Genomic DNA, 21,909 nt, shown 5'->3' on the forward strand with positions numbered 1-21,909 from the left:
CACAACTTTATATGTGTTTTAAAAGATGGAACACAGACAGGCTGAATTGCACTATTATGAAAATTGTTTTTAATGTGTGATTTGCTTTTCACTGCAATGGTCTGGCATCCTGTCCAGGAATTACCCTGTCTTGTGCCTGTTGTTTGCCAGGATAGATATAAACTATCTATATAATTTAGAGACCCTGAATTGGAAGAAGCTGCTAGACAATGTATGGATGGATTTTCTTTTCATAATGGGTCTATATACAGTACCTGCTAATGAGGAACAACAAAAATAAAACAATTTTTGCCAGCTCCTATTAAAGAGTATGTTCACAATATGTGTAAAATGGACAATTATTAAAACTTTTTGCATACAAGACATGTAATATTTATTTTATGGGACTGACAATAAGCTGTTGTACCTGCCTGTTTGTTCTAAAATTTGAATTCTGAATCAGTTTATTACAAGACTATGTTTATGTTTATTTGTTGTATTAAAAAATCAGTTTGGGATATTGGCAGTAGTGTAGTGCAAACAAAAAGCCCCAGTTAGATTTATATACTGTAGTAACATGTTATACAGATACTGTATCTTGAGTGCAGCAATAAGATTGTAATCGACTTGTTAATAAAAGTTATGGTATGACCAAGAGGGCTGTTTTAGATCATTAGTTTGTTAAAGGTGATTTTGCAGAGCAGAGAACTTTAGATAAATCGAATAATTTGTTTTGGTAGACAAGATGAGTGCCCTTTTCACTTAAATAAAAACTTTCCCTGAAACTAAATTAATAAGCTCAGAAAGACAAAGACTGGGCAAGACACTCAGAAATAAATAGGAATTGCGCTGATCAAACTTTGATCAGCATATCCAGAATTCATTATGTGCAAATGCTGAATAGACAGATCCTCCAATGATAATTTTCACTGGTCTTTAGCATTATCACCTCCATCAAGTATCACAGTATAGTATATCAGTTAACACTATGATGAATCCATATACACAAGCCATTTTAACTTTTTTTTTCCACTGATGCAATAAATTCCCCACATATAAAGACATGCAGAGTATGCGCAGAAAGGCTGAATTTCGATTTTTAAGAAATTATTTTGCACATTGGCTTTTTATGGGAAAAACAACTGCCAGTAGAAATTTAGCTCCTGAGACTAAATGAAATTCTCTTTTTTTCTGGATATTGCTACAAAACTGGGCTTTGAAATACAAACAGATGGATTTCATCAGTCAGAGATCAAAAGTTTCAGTTCTGTTAATACCCCCTAGATGTCTTCAAGATTCATGCAAGAATTCTACAAGTCTACAAGAATTCAAGCTTACCTGATGGGCAGCAAACAGACTTGGTCTGGAGCTGCAGTAGGATACAAGCCATTGTAAAAGATCAATAGACATATCATTTTACTTGTAAATGTTCCATTGCCACCAACAAATATTATAATATTAGATGTCCAATAACAAGTTGTTTCACCTCCAACAGAGGGCTCTCTAACTGTCAAATGACTTGCCTATAACAATGTATTAATAATATGCAATAGAGCCACAACTAAATGAACATTCTGTGAGGGGGTGAGATTTTGTACTGATTAAGAGTTCTGAAATACGTTGTTTTTAGCCACCAGAGCCTTGTTTTTGTTCCAAAATCCAAAAATCTGGAAAATTGAGGGACAAGGAACAAACAAATATACCAATCCACCGGTGTGTAGTTTTGCCTATATATATAGACTAACTTTGTTAATATTGCATGTTTCTATACAATACTGTAAATAGCAGCATGTTTTAAAGAAGCAAAAATCTATTGTGTACGTGTGTGTCATTTGTCATTTTAATAATAAAAAAGGATGCACTGACTGTATATTTTCTAAAAGACAAAAATCTGTATTTTCCATGAACGGGTAGGGGAAAGAATAGAAATTAGAGATGAGTATTATTAATATCCAAACTGCTATTCTGCCTGATCTACATGTGAAAAGGGTGTTGTTTAGTGCAATTTCAATTCATTTAGGTTGACAAAATGTAGCCGCATGCTTGCTCATTTTTGTGAGAGAAATGTTTGTCTTTTTTTCTTTTGTTGATGTTTGTTGTTTTTTAATGTATGTAAATATACAAATATAGATATACATATATATACTGGGGGCTCCAAGTAAAAAAAAAATGCAGGCTTTGTTGTAATTTAATTAATTTCTGATTACATGAAAGCAGATGTTTGTTTGTTTTTTCATTTTAGGTTCATAATAGTGGGTGCAAGCAAAACTCTTTGAAGATCAATTTGTTTTTTTGAGTTTATGTAATATATGTAACTTTTAGTATCATTTTTGTGTTTTACACTGTTTGAAAAAAAAAATAAAGTTGACCTTAGATTTTCTTTTTGAAGAGTTCCTTCAAAATTATAACCTTTGCATTCATTTTATTGTTTGTCCTGATGGAAAACACACATATCTACTTTGTGTGTATGCATAGTAAGAGTTTAAAAACAGAAAAACTTGGTTTTATTAGATTATCATTTTAATAGTGCACCTGTGATAATCCTTCAGGTGAGCGATGCAAGTTGTTTTGTCTGCTTCATAATTTGGAATTTTACACAATAAATTTTCAGTTCGCTCATACATTTTGTCTCAGGGCATCTAGCAACTGGACATCCTGAAAAGTAAAAAAAATAAATATTATTATACCAGTAGGTACTGTACAGTATATATGAAATCTTCAATATGAAAATTCAATCATTGAAAGAAACCACTTTCTTAGAGAAAATATACATTTTACAGTACATACATCTGAATCATAAGATTTGTTATGTGATCTCGTATTTTAGAGATAATAACATTTAATTCTAATGGCTTTGCTTTTCCAATATAAATATTATATATTATATATTATATATTATATAATATTATATATTAAAAATTATACAGCATTTAGGAAATATAGATGTAAAGAGGAACAAAAGACAAAGAATGCCAGTTTAAACTGTATATATGTGTGTACTGTAAGTATATCTGGCCAACACTTTCAGTGAAAGAAAATTACCTTGATAAAAATAAAACAGAAATATCTGATTAAAATAAAGCACAAGCAATGAAATTATTGCCTGGTGGCAACACAAAAATGTCAACCATATAGTCTCAAGGATGGCTGCTTTATGATCCCAAAGCTGTATCAAAGAGTTTTGAGCTTGGCATATGATTGAAGGGGCCTACTAGTTTGGAGCGTTGTTTGCTGTGTTACATCCTTTTATGAATGACAAAAATAATCTTACTCAGGTCTTCTGTATATACTGTATGACACCTACTGTACATGGGGAGCAATCCAGATGGCTTGAAGATTATCTCTTATTATGTGTGTTTTAGCCTTGGTTTAAGCCAAGATTTCAGCTATCACAACCAAGTGCTGCTAAAATGCCATAGAGAGGACCAGTCAAGACAGAAGTGCCCTACTGTACCTTCTCCAAAGCTTGGAGCCCCCCTGTATATCCTTTTCTTAAGAAGCTGTGCTTTGTGTAGGCTAAAATATTCTATTTCCTAAGCTATAAGCCACGTTTTCCAGCTTTTGACTAAAAGCTCTTTGTGTGTGTGTGTATAGAGATTATTCAATAAAAAAATTTAAAAAGCCATATGACTTGAGCACTAACACCTTAGAGCTCAGCTGTGTAGAGACAAACCTACTAAAAAACCATTACTCTTTTTGCTTGTCCTTGCGAATAGCTTTAACAGTCATTTTTTTTCTTTCTTTTTGTGAAGTTTCTAAAACTAATGCTGTTCCAGGAGAAGTAAATGTCTTTGTTTTTGTGTAGAGTAACTGTTGGATGTAAAAGGGCAACCTGTTGTTTTTTTATTATTTTTTAAGCAAAATACTTTATTCTTGCCAATCACTTTAAGGCTTTAATTTGATGCTTATATTGTATACAAAGAAATATAGTAAAAATGTAATGGAATTCACCAAACATCTTCCTTGAGAGAGTATGTTTGTTAATTGCTTCTGTAGAGTGCTTATGATGGTAATCCAATATATTGCTGATAAACCAAGTTTGATTGTAATACACTCAATGTATGTATAATTGTTGGGCTGGGTGCAATTTTTAAAGCATGAAATCCAAATGACTTCGTATTTGTCTGTATTTTTTTTATAAACAGCGCTTTGACTTTTTGTTTCATTGTAATCATGAATCCACTAAAAACAGCCTATCAGAAGCAGGAGTGAAGACAAAGAGGCTTTTGATGAAACATTGTATATCCATAAACATGTTACAATATAGGAAAAATAGTTGATGCTGATGTGTGGTGGTGTATTAGAAAGAATGTCACTTTTCTATATATTTTGATATGATACATAAAATCCAGTTCTCCACTTCTATGAAAGCCATAGTTTACCCCCTTCAACAAATTTATTGTTGTATATCTTTTGTACGTCTTTGAAGTAAGTACCGAGGCCCGTTGAAAAGTAGTTACGTTTTGTGTGTGTCATCTATTTAATCTTTGATTTTCTCCCCTTCTATTCTGCATCTTAATATAAATTAGGATTTACACCACAAAGCTCAGGGTGCTTTATAAAACAGTGTAAACCAGCAAAGCTTCAGATTATATTGATTGTTTTTCATGAGAATCATTAATGAATGCCAGAAGAAAGCACAGATTAAATAATCACAGATGTGTAAAGAGAACAATAAACAGAACACACTCAACTTTCCATAGATAAATAGATTGAAGCCATTACAAAAACAAAGCGTGGATTCATCATTATAGTGAGCACATTCTGTGACAGAAGATTGTGTTATCTATTATCTGAGGGGTTTGCTGTAAATGCTTTGAGGGAAAATACAGCCAGGGTACTGTAGTCAAGCAGTTAAGAGGCAGTCCTAGCTTGAAAAATAAAACATACCTGCTATTACGGTTACCCATATGTAGTAAAATAATATGATTTTATTAATGCTTTTATGCTATTGTTAGTGATTGTAAGTCAGGAGAGAGATGCTACTTCCAACTTGACAAGAAATGTTAATAATTGTAATATATTGAGTGGGAGTTTGTTTATGTTTATTTTATATGAAACATGAAAAAGATCTTTGTATGGACCTAGAGAACTCAACAAAGAAATGTGAAAGAATGTATGGTTAAAATGTGTTGAATGAGTAAAAATAGGATTCTGCAATCTTTATATGAGAAAATAATGTTTCAATAACAATTATGCTGTTTAGTTCCAGCCAGGCTTTTCCAGGATTTGACAGGTTTCTAAGAGAAAAGACTCAGTTCTGACAATATTAATGTTATGTAGATTTTAATGTACGTACAGATGCAAAATATTATTTTTACTTGGTTCTTTCATTTCGTTTTTTAAAGGTACAGTATGATCAGTGTGATTTTAGTACCTGTTTACATGATTTATTCTGAAATCTATTTTTTTTGGCTTCGAACTGCATCTATTTAAATCATCTTGTTAGCATTAACAACCACTACGTAGAATACAAAATGCATTAGGACCAACAGGACAGACTTTAAACTTAAATCATGCACATTTAAGACTGCCATCATTTGCATCTTGTAATTGCAAGATACATACAATGATTTTTGGCTGATTGTGGGATCGGCATTGAAGTGCTTCTTGGTTTCCACCTGTTGGTGGAAATTTAGTAGGAACTGCTGCTCTCCCATTGCAATATGACTGCTGCTAATCTCCAGTATCAAAAGTGCAACTGTCTTCCATTTCATCCACTAAGTGGTTATCATATCCTTTTAACAACTGTAAAATAATATTCCAAAGAACTGCTCCTTCTTTTTTGTTTCTTTTCAATGGCAAGAACAAAGTTCTTCCTTGTACTTGATTTTCCTGTCTTAGTACTGTGGTGTGTGTTCATGTCAGTGTTGTACCTTCTATGGATCGCATGCTTTATCCCTTGTGGGGGACACTTTGCAAACGTTGTTCCAGCAACTCTCACCACCATGGTATTAATTAACATCAATGCATCAGCAATCCTTATAAAGACTTCAAGGGAACACCAAATACAATGAAATAACTCAATACAGATTTATCGTATATGTTACCAACTCTGTACTGAACAAATAAGAAATAAAGGCCTTTTAACTATCTCTGTCTTTGATTCAATGTTTTTAGTTTCGTTTTAATGCATCTGTTCTGCTTTCTTGTTGAAATGTTTTCTCATTCAAATATTTCAGTATCAAATATAACTATGTTTGTCTTGATTGTATGGAAGTTTTTAACTGAATTTTGGGAGGGATAATGACAGACAAGCCAATTTCACCCATCTGTTTTAAATCGCTACTGACTTTTGCTATATACAGTATACATTATATAACTTTTTCACACACCTATTCTCACATTTTTTTGTTTAACATTTTTTTAACTTCATCTTGTTTCAACCCCATCTTCACTTTTACAGCTACCCCTTGGTCATCTGCTCTGTCTGAATGTCCCTCAAACCTCCTTGTCCTCCTTGGATGTCGTCATTCCTCGTGAGCTGTAAAGTGGTTAATATTTAAGAACTAAAGAAAAAACATTAGGGTTGCTTTTTATAACTTTGAGTCTTTCCTATATAAAAAGTGGATGCAGTACATACTATGACACAAAAGGAGAAACCATAACAAAGTGCAGTAAAGGTGTGGTAAAAGCTATTAAGCAATTTCACTTTGTACCGTTGTTCATGATTCAGGATTTGTTTAGAAGTACAAAGTTAAGGCAGAATAGTTTGGGAACAAACTTTTATGGGCAGAAGGGAAGAAAATAAACCTTAATCATACTGATTGAAAAGGCAAAGTTTGAAGAAAGAAAAACTGCAGTTGCTCCAAAGACCTCCACCTCTTCTATGAAGCAAAGCATAAAGTTATGGCCAGGGCATGCACAACCATCACTGTAACTGACTCAGCTGTCTTTATTGATAATGCAAGTAATAATGGCATCGGCAAATTAATTCTGATGTTTACAGAAACATTTTGTCTACTTATGTAGAAGGCTTTCATGCATATTGGGTAGCATTTTCACATGCAGCATCACAATCACCTGCAATTAAAGGCCAATGAGCTCATCAGGAGAAACAAAAATGAAAAATCTTAAGACTGGCCAAGTCAATATCCAAATACAACTGATAATTTAATTTTAAGTCCTGATGAAAGAAAGTCTGAAGGCCCTAAAAATAGGCAGAACCTGGTTTGGCAAAGCATCTCAAATGATTACACAGAGTATGAGTTTGGTGAGCACCAGGCTTGACATTCTCAGTCTATGTGCCGTTATTGTCTAAAAGTGATATGCAACCAAGTACAACCCTATCTTTTGCACTCAGAAATCAGCAATGTGAATGTATCTCTATACTTATGATCATTTGAAATCACTAGATTGACTTTTTTACTTTTCCAGATTAAAAAGATTTTGTTCAAATGTGATCAAATGTATCCACTGAATTACTCAGAAAGAAATGTAATTATATTATTCATACTACTCTCATGACAAAAGTACAAATTGCAAGAAAGTAAAGCAAAAATAACAATTTCTTAAACTTTCAACACTGGTTTTAAACAGTTAATAATATTTAATCATAATAGTTCTTTGCATTAATGTGCTTTTTTATTGCAAAGGAATACCAAAGTGTTTTACACATTGGAGGGGAGCCCCTTCCTCTGCTACAGTATAGTTATGCTCCAGAAACCCCACTACACAGTACTACAGTACACTACTCAATAAATTAATTTGAATAAAGGAGAAACTTTAGCAAACCCACAAGCTAAAGTTGTACAAGCCCAGTGTGGAATTTATCCAGGACACTGTGGCTGAGACTAGTATCCATAAGAACAGTCCATGGGATCTTAAATGGCTAAAGACATCCATCTGTGTACCTAAAAATACTATATAGTCCTAAATGAACAAAGAGTGAAATTGGTGACTTCATACTGTACATCCTCACAGTGCTGTTTGTCTGTATGTGCTATATTAAGAAAACATGTGAGCCTAATGAAAAAAAAAATTGATTTTATTGTAAGTGCAATGGTAAGAAATGGGGAAGAATAAGTGTAACAGTAGAGAAAGTATAACCAGCATATACAGTACAGTATTTTTTCACAAAAGTGGTAGGCTAGTTGCAAAGCTTTCAATGTTCTGGAACATTACAAACGTCATCCATAAATGGTCTAGGTACCTGCACTGAATCTACTGTAGTTAAGACAGATAAACTAATCATAAAATATAAAAAATAGTTAAAGTAGGTAGCTGTGTCAGCGTGCGTAGACTGCAAAGGAACAAATAAAAGTTTAGAGACTTTCCTCTCTTTCTCATACCCGGAGAAGGCTCCACAGCCAAAATGTTGTGTTTCTTTTCTTCTCTATTCAGCATGGAGTCAACCTTTACTTGTTCCATAAAAAATAAAATATATCAATTGGTTTTTGGTTTTCTTTCACACTGTAAGTAAAGGCCACTGGGTTTGTACCCTTATAGCTTATAGTATTAATACTCTTAAACAGCTGCCTTTAAGTTGTGCATGTTGCTACACCCCAATCCCTTTATGTTTCACTATACAAACTGAGGAACATATATACTGATGGAAAAAAAAATCCGGTCTGCTGAAACCTTCTCTGCAGTCGGGACACATTGGAGCGGCTTACACTACAGGCAACGCTGGCACATGACATGCCTTCCTGCAGCATGCCAATGGCCCCCTACCTTGCTTCTGGTGACATTGGAGGCATTTTGGAATGCACAGAAAACTGACTAAGTGTGGCATTTTTCTTGCAGTGGTCTAATCTTTGAATTAAGGCCTTTTTTAAGGTGACCTGATCAGGCATTGTTCCACCTGGACCTCGTTGCGTAAAAGTGCACCTAATGGGCTTTCATTGGCAAGTTGCAATGCTTCACTGCAGAAGCTGTATTGCTGGTCAGAGGACTTAAAACAAATGGACAACGTTTTGTGAATGTACATAAGCTGTAACTATAGTATTCTCATTCCAGAAAATGTTGTGTTTCTTTATTCCATCAGTTTATATTGCATCTACGAACATCAAAAAGACATGAATCACTTCAAATGGAAAGTTTTCAGGAAAACGAAAAAAGGAATATTTTGTAGAAGATACTCTGAATTCAGGTTGAACAGAAATTACATTGATAAATTCATTACATTTGCCATCAATGGGTCTAATCAACAGGACATGTACAGTAGTGCAAAGGTCACAAGCCAGTACTGTTAAAAGCAAAGTAAACTGTACATCTGCGATGCATTGTGTTAATCTTAGTGTGATTCTGCCCCATTTCTCTCAAAGACCCTTTTACATTCACATCTTGCACAAAAGCCATTGTAGCATCGAGGATGTGCATTAACCTGCTGGGTTCAGTCAGTAGAAATGTCACCAGGTGAGGTCAATGTAGCACTGTGCAGTCAGGTTTCCTCACCACTACTAGAGTTCTGTACTAGACATTAATGCCCAGGTCATCTCTTTTTGATTATACAGTATACATTTCATGGAAAGGCATCCTGTGCTGTGGTCTCCAAGATTGTTTCCTATGATTGACAGACTGTGTTTAGCTGCAACATCTTGCCAGGTTAGAAATTGCTAGCTGTGAACATCTCAGAACATGTGCAACGGTGCACTGACACCAGTCCAGCGTACCTGTAGGCAAAATGGAAGCTTTCTAGACTTTTCTTGATTAAAACCAGGTTTGAAATTAAATGGGAACAATTTTACTTTATAATAAAAATAGGCAAAGCAGTATAATACTGTAGTTATTTTTTATTGATGTGTCACATTCCATTTTTAGGATTTTCAAATATATAGCATAAATACATATTAAATATTAAACACTGGGGCTTGCTTTACTTAATATTTATGGGAAGGTTTTCACTTGTTTTCTTTGCAAGTCAAATAATGCAAGGCACAGGAAGCAAAAGTGTTAAAGATACTCTTTAAGATGAAATTGTAATTTTACCAAAGTTTCTTCATCATGATGTCATAATTTTCTACCTATATAATTAAACACATAAAATGGAAAGTCATTCATGTTTCACTTTTTGGCTGAGATGTACTGTATCTTGCGACAGTTTGAAGCATCGGCAATCATTTCTTTTAAAAGATATCTGCATCAAGCAGTGTACATTGAAATTCTACTAATGAAACTTCAACAAGAAATATTGGAAAAACTGCCAAACCTAAGAAGTATGATAAGTGAAATCCAAGTCTGTAATATGATCAGTTTACCAGAATTAGAACTGGAATTGAAATAAGTTGACATAAACTATGACACATTCCATGCCTTGTGTAAAATTTTTCTCTCAATGTAATGTACTGTAGTCTTGAGATTTTTGCACCGTCTGGACATTTTTATATTTTCTGGATATATTTCAATCAATGGGGAGCTTTTAAGGAAGGACTGTGGAATGCAGATGTTCTGGAAATGGTTTATGATCACGGATAATTTGAAAAGCAAGTGGAGGGTAAAGGTAGGATGAAGTGAATGGATGAATACAGTGAGACTCATGGCCTCTTATCTGCTGATAGTCAAGCAGAAAAGATCTTGCTATTAGATTACATTTTCAGTTTGAACACCCTTATTGAATGTTCAAACTGAATATGTACTGTAGACTAAAAATTAGAATTGGTACACACTCGATACTGATAACAGATGTCTGCACGTAATCTTTAGCTAATATAACATAACAGCTTCAACACTCATTTCTTTGGCAATAATTTAAAAATATATCATATAAAATCTCTGTAAACCTTTGTTATCTTGTGTGGTAAATCAATAAAAGAATCTCTTTATGAAATACTGTATAGTCTTAGTGTAGTATGTGACTCTTTCTAGTAGGGTTTGTCTGTCTTCATGAATTTTCTAGGGAGGGGCTCCAATGAACTTGAGGCTATGGCTACTTAAAATGTTACAGAGTCCTGGCTGCTACTCCAACTAAGATGTGTTTATAGCAAGTCCCTGATTGACGAGTCTTTGTCCTGGCATCCTCTACAGCAGTGTGAGTAGTTTATAGCAGGTACAGATCTGTGGTGAGCCAGTGAGTGATAGTGAGCATGTACTGGACTGTGAGATGGCCGTGGACATGCATGCTCTGCAGCTCCTTCATTTCTGCCTTGTAGTCATCACTTTGACAGCTTGCTGATGACACGGATTAGGGCTCCATTTTCATCCTTCAGCCTTTGGTTATCAGATTTGAGTTCAGTTAAAACCTGAACAGACAGAGAAAGGGAGGATTGTCAAGAAGCAGCTGCAAACACTTCAAATAAGCTTGGTTTTCCTCAAGCAGATTGTTCTTCAGACATTGCTGAAATACCTGTGAGAGCATTTGACACAATCTGTTCTTTTTATTCAACCAGCAACAAAACATAAATATTCTGACCATTGCCTTTGATCAAGAATATACTCCATAATAGAATATAAAATAAATCATATTATACATTCATTAATTTAAAAACATTTGATCAAGAAAAATCCACTTTAAAATATTCTTAGAGCATTTTACCCCTTATTTTTTCCACAATAAATTTAGAGAAATACCACTTTTTTTTTTTCAGTGGGGTAAGTAAAATGCATTTTGTCTGAACTTTTCAAGTGTCATCGGTACTACAGTATAGTTGTTTTTCAAACACAACAACCAATTTCAGCTGTCTGTACATATACAGTAAATCCTGGAATGCACAACACAAACCCACTATTAATAGTTCAGAGGCAAAGATGCTGTTGTTGTTGTTAAGCCTGTAATTTTAATATCCCATTGCTTGACAGCTGCTGTACATTTAAGGATTGTTTCTCAAGACCAGACATCTTTAGCAAACAATACAGCTGTTACACAAATACAAACTTCCAAAAAACAGTTACAAGAAACGATTGCATTTTCAGTCAGTTGAATTCCAGTGCTCAGTGATACATAGTGGTTCTTTTCTGGTCAGATGGCATATATTTAACATTAACTTATAGAAGGTTAAATCCAATTATTTTTTGAAGATCTGATGAGATTTAACATACAGTATGCTCAAGCTAAATCTTTTTAATGAAAATGAAGAGCCTATTCTTTATTTCCCGAAAAGAAAAATTGTTTTCTTTATGTTTATTCTGTGGAAAGACTCTAAAACATTGTCCTAGTTTACCAACATGTTTAAAACCTAAGAACTAAAATATTTTGCACTGCTGTCATTAAGGAAAGAACGTTGAAGTCTATCAAACCAATTGTGTTGTTTTCTAGCAAAGTTTTAAAGCATTTTAAAACCAAAGTAGGTGCCATGAGATATGCTTGGTTTGCTTGCATCCAGTCAGTCAATATTTAATTTTTTACACATGCCAAGCCATGTTGTTGAAGCTCATACACTGGGAACCTTTAAGAAGCAGCTGGATGAAATCCTGGGATCAGCAACCAAATCGAGGATATTAGCAACTACTGTAAATGAGCATGATGGTTTGGATGATCACTTAAGTGTTACCTTCTCATGACATTTTTATTTTTCTTGTAGGTTTCATTTGGTTGTCACCATAATTCAAAATTAAAGCTTTGGACGTGGGACCTTTTGTCTTTATTGAGGTTGAAGGAAAAAAGAAAACAATGTATCAGACTGTAAGTCACAGCTCAGAGAGAGACTTGAGAAAAGCACAGCCCAAAGGAAGCCTTCAATGACATAATGTGGGGCTGTGTGGGGTCATGACCTGCCTGAGAGCAGTGCAGCAGAGAAGACATGTGAAGGAACGGGAGGAGGAAGAATGGAGAGGAGTGGAAGGGTGGGGGTTAGAGGTCTTCAGTCTCTGGCAGGGAGGTGACCTCGGATAGCTTGGCGATGACCCGCATCATGGCTCGGTTCTCTGCCACGAGCCGCTCGTTCACCCAGCGCAGGGTCTGAATCTGTGCCAGCTGGGGGAGGCTCTGGAAAGATGAGACAGAGGAGGAGGGGAGGGAGATACAGTGGAGGACAAGCAGACAGAGAGAAATGTGGACGGACAAGGCAAGACAAAAGCAGCGAGCAAAGTGTACAGAGCACAGAGTGAGGGACTGTGTTTTGAAAGCATAGACCTTGCACTGAACAATAGACCCAGCAATGGTTCGAGTGTACTGTCTGATTGTTGGTTTGGCCCTCACAATATATAATGATCTAATGTTCATTATATTGGTGCCATGGTCAGCACAGAATGCAAAGTGGGACAGAAAACACATGACTGTTGTGTTCAAGTCCAATGCACAGCAATCGAGAAACAAAAATAATCTAGAAAACTCAGTCAGCATGTCTTCAGAAGTGGGAGGAACCTGGAGCACCCTGGGTGAAAATTCCCACACAAACGTGAGAGGGAAATGCAAACTCCAATCAGACAAGTAGCAGAGGGTGGAAACAAAGCCATTATCCTGGAGCTGTGAGGTAGCAATACATACTGTAGTATCACCATGCCACTGAGCCATTTTAAAATGACCATTTTGGTTTATTTTAATCAAAGGACAATGAAACATTAAAGTATTGTAGTGTATGTGATGTACTGTAAAACTGACTTTTTAAGAGAGCCCCTAGTAATTCCCTGTTGCACTGTATTTTCATGATATGGTGGTTTACACATGGCCTCATACGCAGTTTTACCACACGCAACGGGAGCATGGCTTAAGTAAGGTAACAGGGGCACCAGTATAGGCAAGAATTAACCACACATTTGAAATTGGGTCTTTTCCTTCAAGGCCATTTGGTTACATTTATTGTGGAGCTATTAAAATCATCAGTCACTCCACTCTCACAAACTCAGAAGTGCACACAAACTCGAGTAATGAGCTAATGGCCGTCCTTTTAACTAGCCAAAAGAAGCTACAGTATTGTGAACCAAATGATGAAAGTAAATAGCAACAGAATATTTATTTTTTTAAACATTATAAAATGCATTCCTGTTAATTATTTCAAAACCTACACCAATAAACTGTCAGAGAAACTAATTTTATTTGACTGATAAACGGATGACTCTTTTATAAAGCTTGTATTCTTTCATATAAAGTACTAGAAATCATCTTATGCTTTCCATCTTATGCTGTTTTGAAAGTAGAGAGTGTGTAATCAACTTAGTGGCTTTGCTCCTAGACAAAGCATTCATCCTCAAACCAGAAGGCATATGCTTTACTTATTTATTTTCCCTTGAGCAGCACATGATATACAGAAACATAATTTAATTGACGAGTAACATGTGCTACTGTATATAAACAAATTGATTAATTTTTGTGAAACAGTAAATTGGAAAGACTTGCAAGCCAGAAAAGACTACTAAAAATGCAGCTAAAAAACACCTCCCCAGTGTCTTGTTCATGCATTGAGACCATTGCCTCTATGTAAATATGTTTTGGATTGGTCACAACCTTTAAGACTTACATTCAGTGAAACACTGACGTGAACAGTATGCATCCAGCCATCTGTGTTCATACCACATACTTGTGCAAAAAATGTATTTCAGATCTTTTGAAAAATGTAATGGACACATTTACTGTTTGGTAATATACTGTAATTGTCATTGCACGGTTACAATACTGTCTGGTGTGATCTGAAATTTCTTCAGACTTAGAAAGGGTGTTTTAGAAATCCCATGCAAACGTCATTTCAGGATACAGCAAACTGGCCTGACTTCTGATGTGCAAGCCTTGTGCTGTTCAGTCTTAAGCTTCTTAATAGGCCCCACTGCTGCTGGTTGCTGGTTCAGTTTTAGACAACCTTTACAGATATGATTTGATAGTTGGACCAACCAAATGCCTGTGATACTGCCTTGGATAGGAGCCTAGTGAAACACTGCTGGTGCCACCCGGCAGTGTCCTTATTCAAATCTGTATTTGTTGCGTGTTGTTTCAGTCCAGTACACAATTTGCTCCATGGTAACAATAAGTTTAGTATTTTTAAAACCAATTAGGCCATTGATTATTTAAATGTTTTTTAAAACTTCTATATATGATTTTCAATTCTCTTAATTATATATTACACACAATGCTTGATTTCCATGTAGAGCTTATTCTGAGCTTAAGCAAAAAGATCTGAAAATCATTAAGTGAATTAAAAGGAACCTAATACATTCAAGAGTGGATAACAATAACAAACTAAAGAAATCAGAAACACGCAGAGTGGGTGGTGTGTATGAGGGTTGCTTTAAAAGGCTGGTAAAAAGAAGCCTTTGTCATGGACAGGCCATGGCCAGACACTGCAGGGGTGTGTGGCAGCAGGAAGCAGGTCCAAGTTTTTTCTGTGCCACTCACCAGAGGCCCTGCACCAGGATTAATGAAAATGAGACCACAGTCTCAGAGAGCTGTCCTGCTGAAGTAATGGTAATAACATCATTAAATGCAAAGAAGTGGCCACTAAGCAAAATCATTTTTTAGCTTTCCTTTCCATATCTCTTGAAACGTTACTGCAAGCATGACATGAGAAATACTTGTAAATACAATAATAGTATTTTTTAACTGTAATAATATGATATAATGTATCATTATAATCAAAGATTTGGAAACAACCCATAAAGATATGATGGGAACTAAGCAATATTATTTATTTTTCACTGTTATGCTTAGATTTTTTGGGCTGCCATCACTCTTGGTACTCAATGTTTGCAATTTATTAGAAAGTTGTCTATTAAGGGTTGCAAGGATGAAGCTGGAGATTACTATGAAGAAGAATTAATAGTATTTTTCTGTCCATCAGGCTCTCTGCACACATTACGAATGGCACTGTACTATGTATGTATTTGTGTGCATACTGTGAATAGATACTAAAACTTTGTTTGAAATGCAGGCACTAACTTTAAAGTCATTACAATCATGCAAATACCAATAGTATTAATTCTGTCCTATTGTTTTCTTAATTAATACAAATATGATGCTTCTTTAAGGGCAGGGAATGATTCATTTTGCTATTGTTTAGTTAAACTAAACTAGTCTGCACTAGTGAGGACATGCTTGTTAAGATCTATCAAACATCTAATGTAAAAACCTTTACCTTGAGGTCTTCTTCCATTTCCGACACCTTTTTCTCCAGAGTGCGTTTTTCCTTCAAAGATGTAAGAAAATAATAAGATGTAACAAAATAATTTATATCACAGAGTCAGGAGGAGATTTTGCCTCTGTTGCTGTCAGTCTCAATTACTTCTTTCTATTCTACCAGACAGTCAATCCGAAATTAAGCATCAAGCTTACATAAAGAATTAACCCTTAAAGAATAATGTAACTAATAAAACAAAAGTTATAAAGAAATAATGTTAAATTTAGTTACATTTTTAGAGAAAAGGAAGGGAAAGAGACCTAAAATTGGGTTTTTAAAGAGCATTTGCCAGTGCTAATATTCTGCTTATAGGAAAAAAGATTTGAGAACAATTGATGAACGTTTGTCAAACTATGGAAAGGGTTTAAATTAAATAACAGTATCCTTCAGTATATACTCTTACTGATAATAAGGAATTAAAATGAGAAAAATGTGAATACCCTTTTCTCAGTTTCAAACACAGTGGATTTTTCAGACATGCTATCTTGCTTCTGCAACAAAAAGTGGCAAAGTTACTGTAACAAGACAGAGTTTTGAATCCAAAAAAGATCTACATTGCGGAGACAACACATACAGTAAGATTAATCTCTTTTCATTCTTAAGTGAACTACTTATGACATACTGGAAAGCCTTCGCCGAACATACTGAAACACAAAAATGCATAGATTTGACTAGACGCTTGACTAGATTACACATACTGTAAGAGCAATTAAAGGTTTATTCCGTGCTGAAAGAGAAGAAAAGAAACACTGTTTTGGCTGTGGAGCCTTCTTCGGGTGTGCGAAACGTTGTGTTTCTTTTCTTCTCTTTTCAGCATGGAATGAACCTTTATTCATTCCTGTGTAGCTTACACATGCTGATGCAGCTACCTACCTGAACTACTTAGACTACACATAGTTTTAGATTAATTAATTTGCAGATTAAAAAAAAAAGTGTTTTCTATTTCTATTTTCTATAATTTTGGACATTAATAGATAATATTTGGTGAGATGCTGTTTCAGATTAAAGAGCAGTGCATTCCAGACATACTGTAAATGATAGTAAAATATAAGCTCTCTCAAACACATTCACCTGTGTGACTTTATCCAGCTGTGTCCGGATCTTGGCAAGCTCTTTTTTGCTGTCTTCCAATTTTGATTTTAGCTTTTCGTTTTCAGCCAAAGCATCTTCGTACATCTGTACAACCAGATGTTAGAATGAGAAAAGGCACTGAACAGGTGTCTTTAACATTTTCTAAAAGGAAACTTCACATACTTTATGCTAACAAATAGTTTCATATTATAACTGTAGTTGGAAGCTGTTTGATGAATAGAATACTCATACATAATATATCTTTGAGAACTAAAGAGTTACTCTAAAAAGAATGAAATCTGTGGTAAATGAAAAAATCTTCCAAGCAAATCTAGAATCTAGATTCCATCCTTTACCAGTGACATTATTTTGCTAGGAAAGAGAATAATTCAATTAAAGATTGGCTCACATTTTCCCACTGCACAGAACTCCTTTTAACTGTAAAGTGTCATACTGTACATGCACCTACATTTGAAAGGCTTAGCAAAAATCATTACATTTGTATCATTCAATTCTGAATCTTGCACACAGATTTGTACAAGCTTACTCAAAAAGAACATTATATAAAATTGGGCATCAGTGAAGAATCTAATATAAAATCATGGCTGTTGGTTTAAAAGACAGCTGAATATAAACTGTAAAATGCCTTTTTATAGTCCTTGGTGTTTCTGTCTTCCTCAGACTTGCTCAGTGAAGCCAAACGATTCTCTCGTCGGGTGTAGGAACTGGTTCGGCTCAGCAGTCGGTCTGTGGCACTGTCTCCAGAGCTGGAGGAATCTAACCTGCATTTAGGAATAAGAAGTCCAAGGTCAACATCTGATGACAATATTGATGACAATACACTTCCCTTTCCATCCTGTAAACAGACATGGCATTGGAGATGAACAGCCTTAGAAGTGCAAGGGCTGAAAATTTATTAATTTCAAAAGAGAAAGCAGATACAGTCATTCTAAAACTGAACACATACTGTAGATCCTCTGCCCCACAACTGAGAAACCTGAAGGGGTCAGCGTATGAACCATCTTATTAACTTTAGTAGTTAAGAATAATGTAATGTACAGTAAGGTAATGATTTAGCAACTTAAACTGTATAAGAAAAGAATCATATACCAGACTGAAAGTATGCACTTACTGCATACATTACATGTGTCCCATAATAAAGCTGCTATGAGCCTGATTATTTTAATTCAAGACACGTGCTGTGAAAAGTTTGCTTAATAGAAAAATGGTGCTCTGCCAAGTGTACTTCTACCCCTAGAAAACAACCTAAAACCCACAAGCAAAACAACTCACCTCTGTATTTAACCAGTATAGGTAAAGGACTTTGAAATGGTCAAAATAGTTTTCTTTACATGAGAAAAATTAAATTACATGCTCTCTATCATCCATGATGTGTATTAAAATTTATAGTGAAATATCTAAATGGTAAACAAATAATACTCGAAATTCTTAAACACAGGATTAGTCTCATGCTGGAAGTCAGAGCATGGACACCACTGAAGTGTTTATAAGCAGTAAGGCAGGTTCCCATTAATTTAGGGGCAGTTAAACAGAATTCCTGTTGGCCCCCCAGAGTGGCTTAATTAGTGATGTTATGCTGTGGTCAAGGCATTTTGAGTTTAAGCCTGGGTCATGTCATTAGCTAAATATGACCAGGCTGTCCTAAGTGGAGTTGAGAAGAAAACAAAATATATGATTGAATTAGTACTGTAAGCAGGGTTCTATCAGTTATTAATGACACATCAACCCCTGCAGCCTACTAATGAGGTGCTTGTGAGCTTGCAGTGCTTTCAGTGATGGTTGAGCATCTCCACCAATCGACAGTGAATCTACATTGTGCCAAAAGACAAATAGCTCTACTGTAATGTGGGCAGGTCAAAAGAGTTTGTCTACACTTCCTCATTCTACCCTGTGAGTATGGTTTGTATCCTCGAGCTGACACATGAAAAACACTCAGTAGGCAATTTTGGATGAGTAGAACAAAAAGTAATTGGTCAAAATAAATAAAACATGCAGTACTTGCAATATAATCTACATACAAAACAGAGACATGTTGACTAATTCTGCTGATGAAAGTACTACAATTTCTGAACATACTGTACTATTTAAAAAAAAGTTTAAAAAACTCATTACTTTTAAACTCAAAACTCATGATGTGTCTTTATTTTGCCTAATTAAGACAATGTGTTTTAAATTAAATGCTTTTGTTCCAGAATTGTTGGAATTTTGGGAGTTGACATTACAAAGCAGTGCATTTAGGTCTAAAAATAGGAGGCCCTATATTTTAAGAGTTGTGGATGTCTGGTGCAAAATTCTTAACCAAAATCAGGTGTTGGATTAACAAAATGAGACTAAAATAGAATCATGATTGGAAAGCTCCCTCTCGCAAATTTCACATTTTACGTGTTCTTATATCATGGACTTGAGAGGATATCATACAATTCTGAACTATACATTCAGCTCAATTTCCACAAGAGAAATGCAATAAATGTGAGGGATTCAGTGTGAAATGAGTGGCTAACAGCAATGGCCATTGTCCTGGTGGTCACCCAAGTTGTTCCTAAGTGTGAAAAGAAAGCAGTCTGTCTAGGGTGGGATGTTGTTATGTTAACTTAAGAACATAAAATAGGTACAAATTAGAAGAGGCCATTAGGCCCATCTAGCCTGTTTTGTAGCTAATTGACTCAAGGATCTCATCCAGATGTTTTCTGAAGAAAAGTTAAGAGAAAATGAGGTGGTTATGAGGTTACATTCCCCTGTTGGTTTTGGAGTGATTGGAAAGATGAGGAAATAGCTAGTGAACAGAAGATAAATGCTCTTTTTGAGAGCATTGTGGAATGAAGGAAAACACAGATGATACAGTAACTCTATATCTGCTACTGGTTCTATTAATTAATTGAATAAAATAATGGACTTAATTGGTTACAAATGGAGGTTTGTGCCAGATATTTGTTGATTGATTGTTTAGGAAACCTAGTGAAACCAGCAGTACAGGAACCCATAAGGAAAATGGTGAACTAACCTTGAATTATGCAACTGAACATGCCCTGGTTTAATATACTATATGTACAAGTTGCTGATCAATTGACATGATCATGTTTATATACTGTACATGATAGATTAGGTTTGTAAAAGAATTAATGCATATGTAGTTTAATGCATATGACTACTTTGGTGTCAGTCTGCAGAAACTACAATTGAATATGTTTTCATATTCAAAGTGTTTTCCTTTTCCTAAAAGCATAGAACTATGGATATAAATGAAAGTTTTTGTTTTCATATTCAAAGTGTTTTCCTTTTCCTAAAAGCATAGAACTATGGATATAAATGGATAATAATAATAAATTAATTACTTACCTGGATGTCCTATCATGCTGTAAAATAAAAAAGAGAAAAGTCCATCAAAATGCAATAAATATGTAAAAAGATTAAATTAATATTATCACATATATTAAATGAAGCATACAATATCCTTATTGTACCTGTAGGCCCAAACGTATTGGAATGGACTGAGAGATTCTTCTGTCCTTTAAGTATTTACTGGAAGCTCTGTAACAAATCCTCAAATACTGTACATCCATCCATCATTATCTAATAGCTTTACAGGCTTGCAGGGGAGCGGGAGCCTATGTCAGCAATCAGTGGGCACAAAGCAGAATACGCACTACATGGGATGTCAGGGCACACACAGAAGCAATCACACACATTCACATGCACAATTTTCCCAGAAGGCAACCTACCTGCTGTATGCTGTATGTGTTTGGACTAAGGGAGGAAACCAGAGCACCAGAGCAACATGAACACAGTATACAAACACTACGCAGAGAGCACCCCAGGAATTGACTCTATGGCCCCAGGCTGCATGCTAACTACTGTGCCACTATGCCGCTCTGCTTCTATCCCAATAAAAAGAATGATACAATTACAGCTCTCAGATATGCCTTAAACAGGTTCTCCTATTTTTTGAATGTATGGAATGGGACATGTTTCAATAAGGGCCTTAGATAACATAACAACAGTGACATCATTTTTTGTGTACAGTCATTTTATTTCCAGAAAGGAAAATAGGGTTGTATCTAAATAATAAGGTGTATACAGTATATAAGAAAGGACACTACACACACCGTGATTCTGAGGAAATTCTCTTTAAAAAATAAGGGCTTTGGTGAAATGAATGTGACTGAAAAAGAATTAAAAGCCAAATGTACAAAAAAAAACAACATTTGGAGGATTAATTCAAATCAAATAACCATAGAAGAAACTGGGACAGTATGAAGAAAATGACGGGAATAATGACTGATAATGAACTTCAGTTTTCAAATGAGCTAAATTTAAAGTTTTGCTTTTCACCAGGTATGATAAAGTAGACACCTATGATTGTTGTTATAAATTTCTAAATTAAATTTCACTTAACAGTTCAGACATGGTTATCATTAATGTAGACCAAGTCATGAACACTTTTCAGTCTACAAATGTTTGTAAGGTAACTGGTGATGATCATACACAGCATTTATTCTGAAGTTCTTTGCAAGGAAATGAGCTCCAGATTGGCAAACAATTTTCCAGATGTGTAGACACTAATTTTTCCTGTATAGAAAACCTTACTTACAGTATTATACCCCTCGCTAAGAAAACCTGTCCAAGAGAACACAGTCATTTCAGGCCGATACCTCTTATGTCAAGCTGTGAACTCATCACAGCAAATTGTGAAGAAATCATTGGAGAGGATCTTGGTTTTGGCATACAGTCAGTAAATAGTAAACTTGATTTATATCACTTTGCATGTATTCTAAGATAGTGGGGCAAAACACTTGAACAGAGCCGTTAGTATTTTCTCTGATTTTCACATGCTTTGCATGAAGAATACCAACTGGTGCCA

At 35.0% G+C, this 21,909-nt stretch overlaps 1 protein-coding gene across 6 annotated transcripts in view; it reads right to left on the bottom strand.

Annotated features, from left to right (window-relative positions):
- Window positions 1–9,700: 9,700 nt before the first annotated feature.
- The window catches only part of ppp1r12b (protein phosphatase 1, regulatory subunit 12B), a 40,181-nt gene continuing 27,972 nt past the window's right edge, over window positions 9,701–21,909 (bottom strand). Inside the window, exons 1-8 of one of the 6 annotated variants that reach the window (XM_088921385.1) lie at window positions 20,513–21,777; window positions 20,388–20,404; window positions 17,677–17,812; window positions 17,031–17,135; window positions 16,400–16,450; window positions 15,918–15,968; window positions 12,632–12,841; window positions 9,701–11,159 (exon numbers count right to left, since the gene is read on the bottom strand). In XM_088921385.1, the coding sequence (XP_088777511.1) occupies window positions 12,707–12,841; window positions 15,918–15,968; window positions 16,400–16,450; window positions 17,031–17,135; window positions 17,677–17,812; window positions 20,388–20,404; window positions 20,513–20,611 (594 nt within the window). In that variant the 5' untranslated portion in view covers window positions 20,612–21,777 and the 3' untranslated portion in view covers window positions 9,701–11,159; window positions 12,632–12,706. Of the gene's footprint in view, window positions 11,160–12,631; window positions 12,842–15,181; window positions 15,240–15,917; window positions 15,969–16,399; window positions 16,451–17,030; window positions 17,136–17,676; window positions 17,813–20,387; window positions 20,405–20,512; window positions 21,778–21,909 lie in introns of those variants that run through there. The other 5 variants (XM_088921384.1, XM_088921389.1, XM_088921387.1 and 2 more) reach the window with 5 other exon arrangements.

This window comes from Atractosteus spatula, chromosome 7, assembly GCF_055471065.1.
Source record: "Atractosteus spatula isolate fAtrSpa1 chromosome 7, fAtrSpa1.hap1, whole genome shotgun sequence".
NCBI classification, from domain to species: domain Eukaryota; kingdom Metazoa; phylum Chordata; class Actinopteri; order Semionotiformes; family Lepisosteidae; genus Atractosteus; species Atractosteus spatula.